Here is a 15,588-nt window from a genome sequence, read left to right on the forward strand (position 1 = left end):
AGAAACCCCAACTGCCAGCAGCTGCTGGAGCACCAGCTCTCCGTCCTGGCAGGCAAATGCCAACGCCCGGCACAGGAGAGCGGCAAGAGAGGCTCCGTCTGCACCAGGGCACGGGGCTGCTCCCCCAGAGCTGCTCCTGCGCCTTTGCACAAAGCGGCTCCTGCAGCCCGGGGTTTTCTGGTGCGAAATCGACCGCTGCTGGCGATTCGTGACTCACACTCTATGGCTCCCTGCCCAGACCCGTGACTCACCCTCTATGGCTCCCCCCCGGAAAAGCAGCAGCGGCTCCTCCCGAAACAACCCGCCCAGAGACCAGATGCTCCAGCATCCGCAGAGACGGGGACTGTGCGGGGGGCTGGAGCCGGAACCCCGCGCCCGGGAAGGCCCCAGCGGGACCAGGCCCTCCCAGGAACCCAGCGCAGCCCCGGGGAGCCCCGCCGACGGAGGAGCCCCAGCTCAGCCGGCGGAGCTCCGGGCAGCAGCGGGGCCCCGCGGGGGGAGCGGCTCCCCGGCCCCGCACGGAGCCGGGCCATGAAGAGCGGGGGCGCACGGGGAGCGCCAGCCCGCCGGGCTCCCTTCCCCGCAGCCCCCCACCGAGCGGACGGCACCCACCCGCCCCACAGACAGCACCCAGGGACTCCGTCCTCCGACACCCACCATTCCCGCCGCCGCTCGCCGCGAACTGACTGAGGGACGGTATTTATACCCCTGGCACGGCCCGCCCACCGCTCCGGCCAATCAGCGCGCAGGGCGAGGAGCGGCGGCAGAGGAGTGGCTGCGCGGCGCGGCGCCTTTTTCAAACTGAACTCAGCTGCTCCCAGCGTGGACCCCCCCGAACCGACCGTCTTTGCCCCGCCCCCGGTGAGCGATGGGGCGGCTGCGAGCAGCAGCGCGGAGGCAGAAGGGCTGCCAGGAGAAGGACGGCCGGTACCGGCCGCCCCCCCGCCCCGGGACGGGCAGAGATGGTGCCGCCATCGGCCCGGGTGCCCTCGGCGACAGGCCACAGCCGGCGGAGCTCCAGGCAGCAGCGGGGCCCCGCGGGGGAAGCGCCTCCCCGGCCCCGCACGGAGCCAGGTGCACGGACAGTACGGTTTATTCGATGCAACATATACACGATTCCTCAGCAACGCCGGTGATAAACGCACTAAACGGCAAAATAGCTCTGTGGCTTTCACGGCACGATTGCAAGCACAAGCTTGATTTCCCGGGCAAGCACTCGGCGTGGCCGAGGTCGCAACTCTTACCAAAAGGCGTCCCTTGTGGGGGATGCGAGGAGGACAAACGCCTCAATCCGTCCCGATGACTGGGTGTTGGATTCTCCTCCCTCCATTAGCTACAAAATCGGGGTAAACCATATATTCCCGTTGTGCGGAGGGTGGGTGCGGTCAAGCCGTCGTTCCTTCTGGTTGTACTGGGAGCCGTTCCGTTTCTTCTCGGTAGTTGCACAACACATTTCTTGTGAGGAGCGTAAGAATGTGACCACGCGGCCTCCACCTCGCTTCGGGTTCGCCCCCCGGTGCCGTAGCCACACAAACCACTGGCTCTTCACCTGTTTTCCATGTCTGTTCTGGGCCACAGCTGTTTATCAGCCCCGTTGAGCTTTGCTTCTCTTTCAGGCTTCCAACATTACCCGAGGGGAGCTTGGGATGCCCTCTTGCCTTCATTTTGCTCCAGAAGTTATATTTCTTGCTATTTTTATGTCTAAGCCAGCAACTGCAAAAGAGCACACAAGCCCCATTGTTTTGTTTCACATTCTATTCAACGTTGGGTGCCTTCTGTCACATCTCAACCAGGTGGCAACTGAAAGTTCTTGAGAAAACTTTTACCTTTGTCCCTTAGACATCACCTGTGCGCTGTTATTACTGTGTTTGTCTTCATGCCACATCCCTGGCATATCTACTAGTTATCCCCGCCGCTGGCAGCGTTACCCAAAATAAAAGCTCTCGGAATCAAAAGCAGTAGAGAGAGGAGCTATTGCTCTAGTCGACGTTGGGCACTAGGGGGAGGACTCAAGTCTAGCACACCTCACCGGGGGCATTCACCCACTATTTATACACAAAAAATTCTCATCATTCCACCTACCTAACACATAACTCCACCCAGGCTTACAGATTCATCAGGATGACCCAACAGCCTTTTCGCGCAGGCGTATTAAGTTTTGCTGCATCGGCAAAACACTTCCGCGCGAGCTTCTCGGTGGTCATTTGGGTGAGGAGACCCTTCCTCACATTATCCTTTTAAGGTATTGAGTCACCGCAGGACAGCAGAAGTTTACTGTAAGTTTGCCGACTTCTGGAGGATGATAAGTCCCTTGAAGCAGCCACAGCTCTGTCCTAATTGGTATAGCAGAACATACTCGACACATAAAAGAACCTTGAAGTGATTAACTACTTCTTGCTACCCCATCCTTGGTGATGAGCTACTTCTGGCTGTCTCCTCATTATCACTATCTGTAAACTCAGCTCAGTGACTCACGATTTTCTCACACAGTAAGAAGGTCACTACTCAGCTATTTTCCCCACACAGTGAGAAGGTTAGCACAAAACAAACAACATTTTAGCTAGCACATCACTATAAACAAAGCAGAGGCCTGTCTTTGCTAACAAGAGGGAGTCAGATCCGGGAGGAAAACACACAGCCCTGCAGTTCAGATTCCCCCCTACCCACTTACCTGACCGAGCCCTGCACGTCTGGCCAAGGGGGGGGTCAAGACAGCACCCAAAACCCACTGCAGCTGCTGCACCAGAAACTCCCAGACCCACACGCAAACACCAAGGGGAAGGAGACCACCAACGGGGTCCTGGAGCCCGACCCCCCGCCTGGGAAAGCCCCCGCAGCACCAGGCCCTCCCGGGAACCCAGCGCAGCCCCGGGGAGCCCCGCCGACGGAGGAGCCCCAGCTCAGCCGGCGGAGCTCCGGGCAGCAGCGGGGGCCCCGCGGGGGGAGCGGCTCCCCGGCCCCGCACGGAGCCGGGCCATGAAGAGCGGGGGCGCACGGGGAGCGCCAGCCCGCCGGGCTCCCTTCCCCGCAGCCCCGCACCGAGCGGGCGGCACCCACCCGCACCGCCGACGGCACCCAGGGGCTCCATCCTCCGACACCCACCGCTCCCGCCGCCGCTCGCCGCGAACTGACTGAGGGACGGTATTTATACCCCTGGCACAGCCCGCCCACAGCTCCAGCCAATCAGCGCGCAAGGACGAGGAGTGGCGACAGAGGCAGCCAATGGGAGCGCCGCCTCCAGCTCCCCTCAGGAGTCGCCCCTCGCCTCACGTTCCGCCCGGGCCCAGCGCCCCCGTTTTGGGTGCAAATTCCGTCATTTGAGGGAGGCGTTTGCGAGGCCGCGCCCGGGGCGAAGCACTTTCCCACGCTCTGTCACGCCGTTCTGGGCCGTTCTTCCTCAGCCCGGGCCATTTTGGGGGAAAGATGGTGACTTTTAGTCCCCGCAGCCGCGATGGAAACCGCCTCCCCCCCCACCCCCGGGGCGGCCGTCGCTCTCCGCGGCGCCAGATGTGTGCGGTGTTTCGAGAGGTGGGCCCCAGCGCCCCGAGGCAGGGGAGTTTCCCTGCGGGTTTGGGGAGGAAAGAAAGGACATGAAAGGTCGGCCCGGCCCTGGGAAAGGAGGATGTTGCTTCTCGGGAGCTCGGAGCTGCCCGCGGAGGGCAAAGGGTCCAGGTGAAAAACCCCAAACGCTGCCGGTGCCCCGACCCTGCGGCACGTTCGGGAAACCTTTCCGGTACCGGGGAACGGTCGCTGTAGGAGGACACATCGTCGTAGAAAGAAACTCCGGAACGACCCACATGGCAGCGGCGGCAGCAGGAGCGGGTGGGCAGAGGTCATTCCTTCCCAACTCTAACCATTACTTAACAACTCCACGACGATCTGGTGTGTGGCAGACGCCTTTCAGGCGTGAGCTGAATGCTGTTGTCTTCCAGCTACGTCTTGGTATGCTGAGGGCACCTTCCAGTACACTTGCCTTGTTACGACTTCCCTCCTCTTCAGCCATCAAGTTTATTAATTATGACGATTAGCGGCCTGTGAGGAGGGTGACGGGCGGTATGTACGTGCCCCAGGGCCAACATAAAGGGGGCTCTATTGTCCCGCTTTACTGCTAAATCCGCCTCCCGGGGGTTGTTTCGTGCCCCCTTTCGTAGGGCCGGCGCGGGGGTATTTAAAGGGCCCGGTGGGGGGGCGCAGCCGGGGGGCAGTTGCAGCGGTGTCGGTAACGGGAAGGAGCGGGTGGGCAGAGCCGGGCGGCCGGTAAAGCCTGTGGGAGCCGGGGCGCGTCGGGGACCGAGGGGAAAAGCGGCAGCGGAGGAGGCCGGGGGCGCGGAGGAGGCCGGGGGTCCCGCAGCGGGCGAGCGTTGGGAGCGCGGTGGCTGGAGAGCAAAAAGGCAGAACCCAAAGGCTCTTTCAAGAGCCGCCCCTGGGGGTTCCGTGGAGGAGCCGGACACGGGTCTGGGCCGCACACGGAGCGGGGGAGCTGCTCCCCGGTACCCCCGGGGCGAGGGCAAGGGGGATGGCGGGGCGGCCGTGAGCGCTGAACCGAGGGGTGGGCGCCACCGGGAGCGACCAGAAGAGCTGAGTCAGTCCCCAACACCCACAGCTGCTTTCAGCTGCTGCTGGGGCTCCTCCTGCAGCAGCACCTTCTTGAGGGGTCAGGATTTGGGGGTGGCCCAAGGGCCCCCATGGGCAGGAAAACACGGGGACACAGGCTGAAGCTACCCCACTCCCACCACCAGCACCCCACGATGACAGGGATGGGGGCAGAAGACCCCGGGGGGCAGCTACCCCCTCACAGCCGTGTCCTCCAACGCTCCCAAAGGCGGGATGGAAAGTGCCAGCAGAGGGGAGGGGACAGGGCTGCCTCCAGCACACAGCCCTGCCCCAGCAGGAGACAAACACATGTAGAAATACATCATGTTTTAATAAACAATACAAAACAGCAGGAAAAAAAAAAGGTTCCGTGTGAATGAGAGTCTAACTTTCAAGGGAGCCACACAGGGGCCACTTCACCCCCTGGCTCTGTGTCCCCTCCACCCTGCACAGGGCCAGGGACCTGCACTGACATTGCTGCACCCAGCTCATCTGGCAGCAGCTGCTCCAGCTCCATCACCACAGCTCAGCATCACCTGTGAGGTGTGAGAGGAGCAAGATGGGTTCTGGGGTGGGCCCAGGAGGATGAAGGAACCAGTCCCAGGCTTGAGGTCCCAGTGCAGGCAGCACACAGCAGCTCCCAGCACCTCTCCCCACCTGCAGGACCAACCCGGAGCAGCAGCTGAGGGAAGGACACCCCCACGCTCCCCTGCGCTGCTGGAAGGGCTCAACCTGTGAGGCCCCACCACGCAAAGGTCCTTTCTCCAGCGCCTCTGTCACCCGGGCGCTTGGGGCTTGCTGCAGATGTACGGCCGTGACTGGGAGCAGCCTGCACTCGCGACAACCCCGTCGTACAAATACGCACACTCTCCTTGGCCCTGCACCTCAAACCTGCAACAAGCAGCACAGGCACCGCTGGCACCGCGGGGGTCGCGGTCGTCCCCTCAAGCACCAGGAGGGGACAAGGGCTGCCTGTGAGGGACAGCCCCAGCAGACACGTCCCACCAGGACCCTGCCCGTCCCACCGCAGGACGGTCTCCCCCCGGCCCCGGCTCCCAACAGGACTCACGTCTGGTTGAAGCTGCTGCCATCCACCCACTGCAGGCGCTCGCCCCGTCTCCGCAGCCCAAGCCAGCAATCAACATGGGCCTTCTGACTCCAGAGGAACTCCTGGGCACGACACAGAGAAGCCAACAGTCAGGAGATGCTGCTGCCAGCACAATGCTGGTCCCTGCCAGCCCCACACGGCTACCAACAGCCCTGGGATGGCAGCAGCTCCCACCCCACGCCTGCTCCAACAAGCTCCAGAGCTGCTGCAGGAGCTCACCAGCCCGGCCAGCGCTCTCGCTCCTGCTCTGACACAGCTCGGCTCCAACCCCGGGCTCTGCACCCAACCCAGGAACACCCCCAAACCCCCACGCAGACACAACAGCCCCTCACTCACCATCTCCCACTGCCTCCGGGGCATGGCCAGCGAGGCCCCATGCGAGGAGCACTGCTCCTGGCTCCACTCCCAGCTCCCCTCAGCCCTCGACAGGTAGTAGCAGACATTGCGGTACCCGACCCAGTCATCAGGACAGGCCAGCACCAGAGCCGCAGGCACAGCTGGATCCCCTCCATGTCTTCCTGCTGGAGAGGGAAGGGCAGAAGGGCAGAGGATTGGGCTCCGCGGGGACCAGGGGACACAGCTCCGCGGGGACCAGGGGACACAGCTCCGCGGGGCAGGGAAGGAGGCAGCCGCTCCTCCCTTACCTGAGAGTGCAGCAACAGCCGCGGCCAGAGCCAGCACCAGAACCACCAGCACAACCACCACACCAGCCCACACTGGATGGAGCGTGGGGCACCTGCCTGGAGGGAGAAAGAGCCACTCGGGGTGAGGATGGTGCTGTCCCCCTCCCAGCCCCACCACCCCCAGCACAACCTGCCCAGGGAACACAGGAGGGACCCCCCAGACCCCTCTACCCCACACACACTCAGCTGCAGCTTCTCAACCCCCTCCCCGGGCACAGCAACTGCCATCGGGCCATTCCCAGCTGGCAGCAAGGGACAGTCACACAGGGCAGGGACAAGGCTGTCACCCCACACACACTGGGGGACAGCCCCCAGCAGGAGAGCTGCCAGGCAGAGAGAGAGGGGGGGGCTGATACAGCCCCCCAGGGAGGACCCAGCAGAACACAAGACCCTTTCCCAGACAGCTGGAAGAAGCCCCACACGTGCCAGCCCCACTCCTCCTGGGGTGACACTGCCACGGGGACACTGTCCCCTCCCAACAGGCCACAGGGGGGGCCCCGCACTCACCCACAAGTCCTCTGCATGGACTTTCACCTGTGCCCCGAGGCATCTCTGCGTGTGGGGATTTCCCTCTGTCCTGGGGACTCAGGGGCTCCTCCACATTCCCCTCGCTGGAGCAGGATCTGTTCCCTTCTCCCGTGGCACTCTGAAAAGTGGAACCACTGCACTCACAAGAAGCACAATCTTGCCTGTTTCAAGCCACTTCTACCACCCCTGCTCTCATCATTGTGTTGGGACATTGCAGGGAACACCAGGCAGGACATCAGGACCATTAACTCTGTTGGCTGACTGGCAGCACACCCGGCTGTCACAGATCAGCCCTGGCCACACGGTCTCAGCCAGCCTGAGGAAGGCCATGCCAGGGAAGGGCTGTCCCTGCTCCCCCTGGGACGCTGCAGCCTGTCCCCAACACCTGGGGACACAAACACAGCCCCAGTGAGCTCAGGGACCAGCCCCTGGAGCCCAGCAGGGCCAGCGCCCTGGGGACGGTCGCTGATGTCTGGCTGAAGGAGGGCAGAAGGCAGACGAGGGAGGAACAGCCCCAGGTCTGGACATTCCCCTCCAGCCCCACTCACCCAGCTGAGCCCCGCAGCCCGGCCTCCACCAGCCCAGGCAGAAACCCCAACTGCCAGCAGCTGCTGGAGCACCAGCTCTCCGTCCTGGCAGGCAAATGCCAACGCCCGGCACAGGAGAGCGGCAAGAGAGGCTCCGTCTGCACCAGGGCACGGGGCTGCTCTCCCCAGAGCTGCTCCTGCGCCTTTGCACAAAGCGGCTCCTGCAGCCCGGGCTTCTCTGGTGCGAAATCGACCGCTGCTGGCGATCCGTGACTCACACTCTGGCTCCCTGCCCAGAGCCGTGACCCCCACTCTATGGCTCCCTGCCCGGAAAAGCAGCAGCGGCTCCTCCCGAAACAACCCGCCCAGACACCGCATGCTCCAGCATCCGCAGAGACGGGGACTGTGCGGGGGGCTGGAGCCGGAACCCCCCGCCCGGGAAGGCCCCAGCGGGACCAGGCCCTCCCAGGAACCCAGCGCAGCCCCGGGGAGCCCCGCCGACGGAGGAGCCCCAGCTCAGCCGGCGGAGCTCCGGGCAGCAGCGGGGGCCCCGCGGGGGGAGCGCCTCCCCGGCCCCGCACGGAGCCGGGCCATGAAGAGCGGGGGCGCAGGGGGAGCGCCAGTCCGCCGGGCTCCCTTCCCCGCAGCCCCGCACCGAGCGGACGGCACCCAACAGCGCCCACCGCCAGGACCCACCTCCACCACTCCGCTCCCGCCGCCGCTCTGGCCCCGCTGAAGGGAGGGGCCTGATATTTTATACCCCCGGCACGGCCCGCCCACCGCTGCGGCCAATCAGCGCGCAAGGACGAGGAGTGGCGATAGAGGCAGCCAATGGGAGCGCCGCCTCCAGCTCCCCTCAGGAGTCGCCCCTCGCCTCACGTTCCGCCCGGGCCCAGCGCCGCCGTTTTGGGTGCAAATTCCGTCATTTGAGGGAGGCGTTTGCGAGGCCGCGCCCGGGGCGAAGCACTTTCCCACGCTCTGTCACGCCGTTCTGGGCCGTTCTTCCTCAGCCCGGGCCATTTTGGGGGAAAGATGGTGACTTTTAGTCCCCGCAGCCGCGATGGAAACCGCCTCCCCCCCCACCCCCGGGGCGGCCGTCGCTCTCCGCGGCGCCAGATGTGTGCGGTGTTTCGAGAGGTGGGCCCCAGCGCCCCGAGGCAGGGGAGTTTCCCTGCGGGTTTGGGGAGGAAAGAAAGGACATGAAAGGTCGGCCCGGCCCTGGGGAGCTCGGAGCTGCCTGCGGAGGGCAAAGGGTCCAGGTGAAAAACCCCAAACGCTGCCGGTGCCCCGACCCTGCGGCACGTTCGGGAAACCTTTCCGGTACCGGGGAACGGTCGCTGTAGGAGGACACATCGTCGTAGAAAGAAACTCTGGAACGACCCACATGGCAGCGGCGGCAGGAGCAGGCAGGCAGAGGTCGTTCCTTCCCAACTCTAACCATTACTTAACAACTCCACGACGATCTGGTGTGTGGCAGACGCCTTTCAGGCGTGAGCTGAATGCTGTTGTCTTCCAGCTACGTCTTGGTATGCTGAGGGCACCTTCTGGTACACTTGCCTTGTTACGACTTCCCTCCTCTTCAGCCATCAAGTTTATTAATTATGACGATTAGCGGCCTGTGAGGAGGGTGACGGGCGGTATGTACGTGCCCCAGGGCCAACATAAAGGGGGCTCTATTGTCCCGCTTTACTGCTAAATCCGCCCCCCGGGGGTTGTTTCGTGCCCCCTTTCGTAGGGCCGGCGCGGGGGTATTTAAAGGGCCCGGTGGGGGGGCGCAGCCGGGGGGCAGTTGCAGCGGTGTCGGTAACGGGAAGGAGCGGGTGGGCAGAGCCGGGCGGCCGGTAAAGCCTGTGGGAGCCGGGGCGCGTCGGGGACCGAGGGGAAAAGCGGCAGCGGAGGAGGCCGGGGGTCCCGCAGCGGGCGAGCGTTGGGAGCGCGGTGGCTGGAGAGCAAAAAGGCGGAACCCAAAGGCTCTTTCAAGAGCCGCCCCCGGGGGTTCCGCGGAGGAGCCGGACACGGGTCTGGGCCGCGCCCGGAGTGGGGCAGCTGCTCCCCGGTACCCCCGGGGCGAGGGCAAGGGGGATGGCGGGGCGGCCGTGAGCGCTGAACCGAGGGGTGGGCGCCACCGGGAGCGACCAGAAGAGCTGGGTCAGTCCCCAACGCCCACAGCTGCTTTCAGCTGCTGCTGGGGCTCCTCCTGCAGCAGCACCTTCTTGAGGGGTCAGGATTTGGGGGTGGCCCAAGGGCCCCCATGGGCAGGAAAACACGGGGACACAGGCTGGAGCCACCCCCTCCCACCGCCAGCACCCCACACTGCCAGGGCAGGAGGGAGAAGATGTTGGGCAGCAGAGACACCCCCTCACAGCCGTGTCCTCCAACGCTCCCAAAGGCGGGATGGAAAGTGCCAGCAGAGGGGAGGGGACAGGGCTGCCTCCAGCACACAGCCCTGCCCCAGCAGGAGACAAACACATGTAGAAATACATCATGTTTTAATAAACAATACAAAACAGCAGGAAAAAAAAAAGCTTGCGTGTGAGTGAGAGTCTAACTTTCAAGGGAGCCCCACAGGGGCCACTTCACCCCCTGGCTCTGTGTCCCCTCCACCCTGCACAGGGCCAGGGACCTGCACTGACATTGCTGCACCCAGCTCATCTGGCAGCAGCTGCTCCAGCTCCATCACCACAGCTCAGCATCACCTGTGAGGTGTGAGAGGAGCAAGATGGGTTCTGGGGTGGGCCCAGGAGGATGAAGGAACCAGTCCCAGGCTTGAGGTCCCAGTGCAGGCAGCACACAGCAGCTCCCAGCACCTCTCCCCACCTGCAGGACCAACCCGGAGCAGCAGCTGAGGGAAGGACACCCCCACGCTCCCCTGCGCTGCTGGAAGGGCTCAAGCTGTGAGGCCCCACCACGCAAAGGTCCTTTCTCCAGCGCCGCTGTCACCCGAGCGCTTGGGGCTTGCTGCAGATGTACGGCCGTGACTGGGAGCAGCCTGCACTCGCGACAGCCCCGTCGTACAAATACGCACACTCTCCTTGGCCCTGCACCTCAAACCTGCAACAAGCAGCACAGGCACCGCTGGCACCGCGGGGGTCGCGGTCGTCCCCTCAAGCACCAGGAGGGGACAAGGGCTGCCTGCGAGGGACAGCCCCAGCAGACACGTCCCACCAGGGCCCTGCCCGTCCCACCGCAGGACGGTCTCCCCACGGCCCTGGCTCCCAACGGGACTCACGTCTGGTTGAAGCTGCTGCCATCCACCCACTGCAGGCGCTCGCCCCGTCTCCGCAGCCCAAGCCAGCAATCAACATGGGCCTTCTGACTCCAGAGGAACTCCTGGGCACGACACAGAGAAGCCAACAGTCAGGAGATGCTGCTGCCAGCCCCACGCTGGTCCCTGCCAGCCCCACACGGCTACCAACAGCCCTGGGATGGCAGCAGCTCCCACCCCACGCCTGCTCCAACAAGCTCCAGAGCTGCTGCAGGAGCTCACCAGCCCGGCCAGCGCTCTCGCTCCTGCTCTGACACAGCTCGGCTCCAACCCCGGGCTCTGCACCCAACCCAGGAACACCCCCAAACCCCCACGCAGCCACAACAGCCCCGCACTCACCCTTTCCTCCTTGCTCTTGGGCATGGCCAGCGAGGCCCCATGCGAGGAGCACTGCTCCTGGCTCCACTCCCAGCTCCCCTCAGCCCTCGAGAAGGAGTAGCAGACATTGCGGTACCCGACCCAGTCCTCAGGACAGGCCAGCACCAGAGCCGCAGGCACAGCTGGATCCCCTCCACGTCTTCCTGCTGGAGAGGGAAGGGCAGAAGGGCAGAGGATTGGGCTCCGCAGGGACCAGGGGACACAGCTCCGCGGGGCAGGGAAGGAGGCAGCCGCTCCTCCCTTACCTGAGTGTACAGCAACAGCCACGGCCAGAGCCAGCACCAGAGCCACCAGCACAACCAGCACCACGACCCACACTGGATGGAGCGTGGGGCACCTGCCTGGAGGGAGAAAGAGCCACTCGGGGTGAGGATGGTGCTGTCCCCCTCCCAGCCCCACCACCCCCAGCACAACCTGCCCAGGGAACACAGGAGGGACCCCCCAGACCCCTCTACCCCACACACACTCAGCTGCAGCTTCTCAACCCCCTCCCCGGGCACAGCAACTGCCATCGGGCCATTCCCAGCTGGCAGCAAGGGACAGTCACACAGGGCGGGGACAAGGCTGTCACCCCACACACACTGGGGGACAGCCCCCAGCAGGAGAGCTGCCAGGCAGAGAGAGACGGGGGGGCTGATACAGCCCCCCAGGGAGGACCCAGCAGAACACAAGACCCTTTCCCAGACAGCTGGAAGAAGCCCCACACGTGCCAGCCCCACTCCTCCTGGGGTGACACTGCCACGGGGACACTGTCCCCTCCCAACAGGCCACAGGGGGGGCCCCGCACTCACCCACAAGTCTTCTCTGTCGCCTTTCATCTGTGTCCCGAGGCATCTCTTCGTGTGGGGATTTCCCTCTGTCCTGGGGACTCAGGGGCTCCTCCACATTCCCCTCGCTGGAGCAGGATCTGTTCCCTTTTCCCATGGCACTCTGAAAAGCGGAACCACTGCACTCACAAGAAGCACAATCTTGCCTGTTTCAAGCCACTTCTACCACCCCTGCTCTCATCATTGTGTTGGGACATTGCAGGGAACACCAGGCAGGACATCAGGACCATTAACTCTGTTGGCTGACTGGCAGCACACCCGGCTGTCACAGATCAGCCCTGGCCACACGGTCTCACCCGGGCTGAGGAAGGCCATGCCAGGGAAGGGCTGTCCCTGCTCCCCCTGGGACGCTGCAGCCTGTCCCCAACACCTGGGGACACAAACACAGCCCCAGTGAGCTCAGGGACCAGCCCTTGGAGCCCAGCAGGGCCAGCGCCGTGGGGACGGTCGCTGATGTCTGGCTGAAGGAGGGCAGAAGGCAGACGAGGGAGGAACAGCCCCAGGTCTGGACATTCCCCTCCAGCCCCACTCACCCAGCTGAGCCCCGCAGCCCGGCCTCCACCAGCCCAGGCAGAAACCCCAACTGCCAGCAGCTGCTGGAGCACCAGCTCTCCGTCCTGGCAGGCAAATGCCAACGCCCGGCACAGGAGAGCGGCAAGAGAGGCTCCGTCTGCACCAGGGCACGGGGCTGCTCTCCCCAGAGCTGCTCCTGCGCCTTTGCACAAAGCGGCTCCCGCAGCCCGGGCTTCTCTGGTGCGAAAACGACCGCTGCTGGCGATTCGTGACCCCCACTCTATGGCTCCCTGCCCAGAGCCGTGACCCCCACTCTATGGCTCCCACCTCGGAAAAGCAGCAGCGGCTCCTCCCTAAAAACCCGCCCAGAGACCAGATGCTCCAGCATCCGCAGAGACGGGGACTGTGCGGGGAGCTGGAGCCCGACCACCCGCCCGGGAAAGCCCTGGCGGCACCAGGCCCTCCCAGGAACCCAGCGCGGCCCCGGGGAGCCCCGCCGACGGAGGAGCCCCAGCTCAGCCGGCGGAGCTCCGGGCAGCAGCGGGGCCCCGCGGGGGGAGCGGCTCCCCGGCCCCGCACGGAGCCGGGCCATGAAGAGCGGGGGCGCACGGGGAGCGCCAGCCCGCCGGGCTCCCTTCCCCGCAGCCCCCCACCGAGCGGACGGCACCCACCCGCCCCACAGACAGCACCCAGGGACTCCGTCCTCCGACACCCACCATTCCCGCCGCCGCTCGCCGCGAACTGACTGAGGGACGGTATTTATACCCCTGGCACGGCCCGCCCACCGCTCCGGCCAATCAGCGCGCAGGGCGAGGAGCGGCGGCAGAGGAGTGGCTGCGCGGCGCGGCGCCTTTTTCAAACTGAACTCAGCTGCTCCCAGCGTGGACCCCCCCGAACCGACCGTCTTTGCCCCGCCCCCGGTGAGCGATGGGGCGGCTGCGAGCAGCAGCGCGGAGGCAGAAGGGCTGCCAGGAGAAGGACGGCCGGTACCGGCCGCCCCCCCGCCCCGGGACGGGCAGAGATGGTGCCGCCATCGGCCCGGGTGCCCTCGGCGACAGGCCACAGCCGGCGGAGCTCCAGGCAGCAGCGGGGCCCCGCGGGGGAAGCGCCTCCCCGGCCCCGCACGGAGCCAGGTGCACGGACAGTACGGTTTATTCGATCCAACATATACACGATTCCTCAGCAACGCCGGTGATAAACGCACTAAACGGCAAAATAGCTCTGTGGCTTTCACGGCACGATTGCAAGCACAAGCTTGATTTCCCGGGCAAGCACTCGGCGTGGCCGAGGTCGCAACTCTTACCAAAAGGTGTCCCTTGTGGGGGATGCGAGGAGGACAAACGCCTCAATCCGTCCCGATGACTGGGTGTTGGATTCTCCTCCCTCCATTAGCTACAAAATTGGGGTAAACCATATATTCCCGTTGTGCGGAGGGTGGGTGCGGTCAAGCCGTCGTTCCTTCTGGTTGTACTGGGAGCCGTTCCGTTTCTTCTCGGTAGTTGCACAACACATTTCTTGTGAGGAGCGTTAAGAATGTGACCACGCGGCCTCCACCTCGCTTCGGGTTCGCCCCCCGGTGCCGTAGCCACACAAACCACTGGCTCTTCACCCGTTTTCCATGTCTGTTCTGGGCCACAGCTGTTTATCAGCCCCGTTGAGCTTTGCTTCTCTTTTGGGCTTCCAACATTACCCGAGGGGAGCTTGGGATGCCCTCTTGCCTTCATTTTGCTCCAGAAGTTATATTTCTTGCTATTTTTATGTCTAAGCCAGCAACTGCAAAAGAGCACACAAGCCCCATTGTTTTGTTTCACATTCTATTCAACGTTGGGTGCCTTCTGTCACATCTCAACCAGGTGGCAACTGAAAGTTCTTGAGAAAACTTTTACCTTTGTCCCTCAGACATCACCTGTGCGCTGTTATTACTGTGTTTGTCTTCATGCCACATCCCTGGCATATCTACTAATTATCCCCACCGCTGGCAGCGTTACCCAAAATAAAAGCTCTCGGAATCAAAAGCAGTAGAGAGAGGAGCTATTGCTCTAGTCGACGTTGGGCACTAGGGGGAGGACTCAAGTCTAGCACACCTCACCGGGGACATTCACCCACTATTTATACACAAAAAATTCTCATCATTCCACCTACCTAACACATAACTCCACCCAGGCTTACAGATTCATCAGGATGACCCAACAGCCTTTTCGCGCAGGCGTATTAAGTTTTGCTGCATCGGCAAAACACTTCCGCGCGAGCTTCTCGGTGGTCATTTGGGTGAGGAGACCCTTCCTCACATTATCCTTTTAAGGTATTGAGTCACCGCAGGACAGCAGAAGTTTACTGTAAGTTTGCCGACTTCTGGAGGATGATAAGTCCCTTGAAGCAGCCACAGCTCTGTCCTAATTGGTATAGCAGAACATACTCGACACATAAAAGAACCTTGAAGTGATTAACTACTTCTTGCTACCCCATCCTTGGTGATGAGCTACTTCTGGCTGTCTCCTCATTATCACTATCTGTAAACTCAGCTCAGTGACTCACTATTTTCTCACACAGTAAGAAGGTCACTAATCAGCTATTTTCCCCACACAGTGAGAAGGTTAGCACAAAACAAACAACATTTTAGCTAGCACATCACTATAAACAAAGCAGAGGCCTGTCTTTGCTAACAAGAGGGAGTCAGATCCGGGAGGAAAACACACAGTTTTCCTGCAGTTCAGATTCCCCCCTACCCACTTACCTGACCGAGCCCTGCACGTCTGGCCAAGGGGGGGGGTCAAGACAGCACCCAAAACCCACTGCAGCTGCTGCACCAGAAACTCCCAGACCCACACGCAAACACCAAGGGAAGGAGAACACCAACGGGGTCCTTCAGCCCGACCCCCCGCCCGGGAAAGCCCCGGCAGCACCAGGCCCTCCCGGGAACCCAGCGCAGCCCCGGGGAGCCCCGCCGACGGAGGAGCCCCAGCTCAGCCGGCGGAGCTCCGGGCAGCAGCGGGGCCCCGCGGGGGGAGCGGCTCCCCGGCCCCGCACGGAGCCGGGCCATGAAGAGCGGGGGCGCACGGGGAGCGCCAGCCCGCCGGGCTCCCTTCCCCGCAGCCCCGCACCGAGCGGGCGGCACCCAACAGCGCCCACCGCCAGGACCCACCTCCTCAACTCCGCTCCCGCCGCC

At 63.6% G+C, this 15,588-nt stretch overlaps 3 protein-coding genes across 4 annotated transcripts in view; all 3 read right to left on the bottom strand.

The window, feature by feature from the left end:
• Positions 1-1,450, bottom strand: part of LOC134507824 (killer cell lectin-like receptor subfamily B member 1B allele B) — a 42,514-nt gene extending 41,064 nt beyond the window's left edge. Inside the window, exon 1 of the mRNA XM_063318741.1 lies at positions 1,245-1,450. Coding sequence (XP_063174811.1) covers positions 1,245-1,330 — 86 coding nt within the window. The 5' untranslated portion in view covers positions 1,331-1,450. The remainder of the gene's footprint in view (positions 1-1,244) is intronic.
• Positions 1,451-4,039: 2,589 nt separating this feature from the next.
• Positions 4,040-8,792, bottom strand: LOC134507783 (C-type lectin domain family 2 member D-like). The gene is made up of 7 exons (XM_063318651.1): positions 8,732-8,792; positions 8,136-8,221; positions 6,892-7,030; positions 6,346-6,441; positions 6,038-6,222; positions 5,663-5,763; positions 4,040-5,484 (listed from the first exon to the last, which is right to left on the bottom strand). The coding sequence occupies exons 1-7, from the start codon at positions 8,790-8,792 to the stop codon at positions 5,370-5,372; spliced, it is 783 nt and encodes a 260-aa protein (XP_063174721.1). The 3' UTR covers positions 4,040-5,369.
• Positions 8,793-9,671: 879 nt separating this feature from the next.
• Positions 9,672-15,585, bottom strand: LOC134507868 (C-type lectin domain family 2 member B-like). Of its 2 annotated transcripts, XM_063318833.1 has the most exons (8): positions 15,565-15,585; positions 14,565-14,815; positions 13,726-14,195; positions 11,874-12,012; positions 11,328-11,423; positions 11,044-11,228; positions 10,669-10,769; positions 9,672-10,490 (listed from the first exon to the last, which is right to left on the bottom strand). In XM_063318833.1, exons 4-8 carry the CDS (start codon positions 12,004-12,006, stop codon positions 10,376-10,378), a joined length of 630 nt encoding a protein of 209 aa, XP_063174903.1. In that variant the 5' UTR covers positions 12,007-12,012; positions 13,726-14,195; positions 14,565-14,815; positions 15,565-15,585; the 3' UTR covers positions 9,672-10,375. The 2 variants fall into 2 exon arrangements, with proteins under 2 accessions (XP_063174903.1, XP_063174902.1); XM_063318832.1 differs by lacking the exon at positions 15,565-15,585 and having other exon boundaries at positions 14,565-15,550.
• Positions 15,586-15,588: the final 3 nt, after the last annotated feature.

Source organism: Chroicocephalus ridibundus, chromosome 28 (assembly GCF_963924245.1).
Source record: "Chroicocephalus ridibundus chromosome 28, bChrRid1.1, whole genome shotgun sequence".
Classification (NCBI taxonomy): domain Eukaryota; kingdom Metazoa; phylum Chordata; class Aves; order Charadriiformes; family Laridae; genus Chroicocephalus; species Chroicocephalus ridibundus.

What these genes read in the sequence shown, in the direction of transcription:
- LOC134507783 (XM_063318651.1), bottom strand. Translation starts at nt 8,792, where the DNA reads ATGTGTCCTCCTACAGCGACCGTTCCCCGGTACCGGAAAGGTTTCCCG. An exon ending in GGCTGTTGCTGCACTCTCAG is followed by an intron (nt 6,223 to 6,345) that starts GTAAGGGAGGAG and finishes TTCCCTCTCCAG; the next exon opens with CAGGAAGACATGGAGGGGAT. An exon ending in GGCAGCAGCTTCAACCAGAC is followed by an intron (nt 5,485 to 5,662) that starts GTGAGTCCTGTT and finishes TGCTTGTTGCAG; the next exon opens with GTTTGAGGTGCAGGGCCAAG.
- LOC134507868 (XM_063318833.1), bottom strand. Translation starts at nt 12,006, where the DNA reads ATGGGAAAAGGGAACAGATCCTGCTCCAGCGAGGGGAATGTGGAGGAG. An exon ending in GGCTGTTGCTGTACACTCAG is followed by an intron (nt 11,229 to 11,327) that starts GTAAGGGAGGAG and finishes TTCCCTCTCCAG; the next exon opens with CAGGAAGACGTGGAGGGGAT. An exon ending in GGCAGCAGCTTCAACCAGAC is followed by an intron (nt 10,491 to 10,668) that starts GTGAGTCCCGTT and finishes TGCTTGTTGCAG; the next exon opens with GTTTGAGGTGCAGGGCCAAG.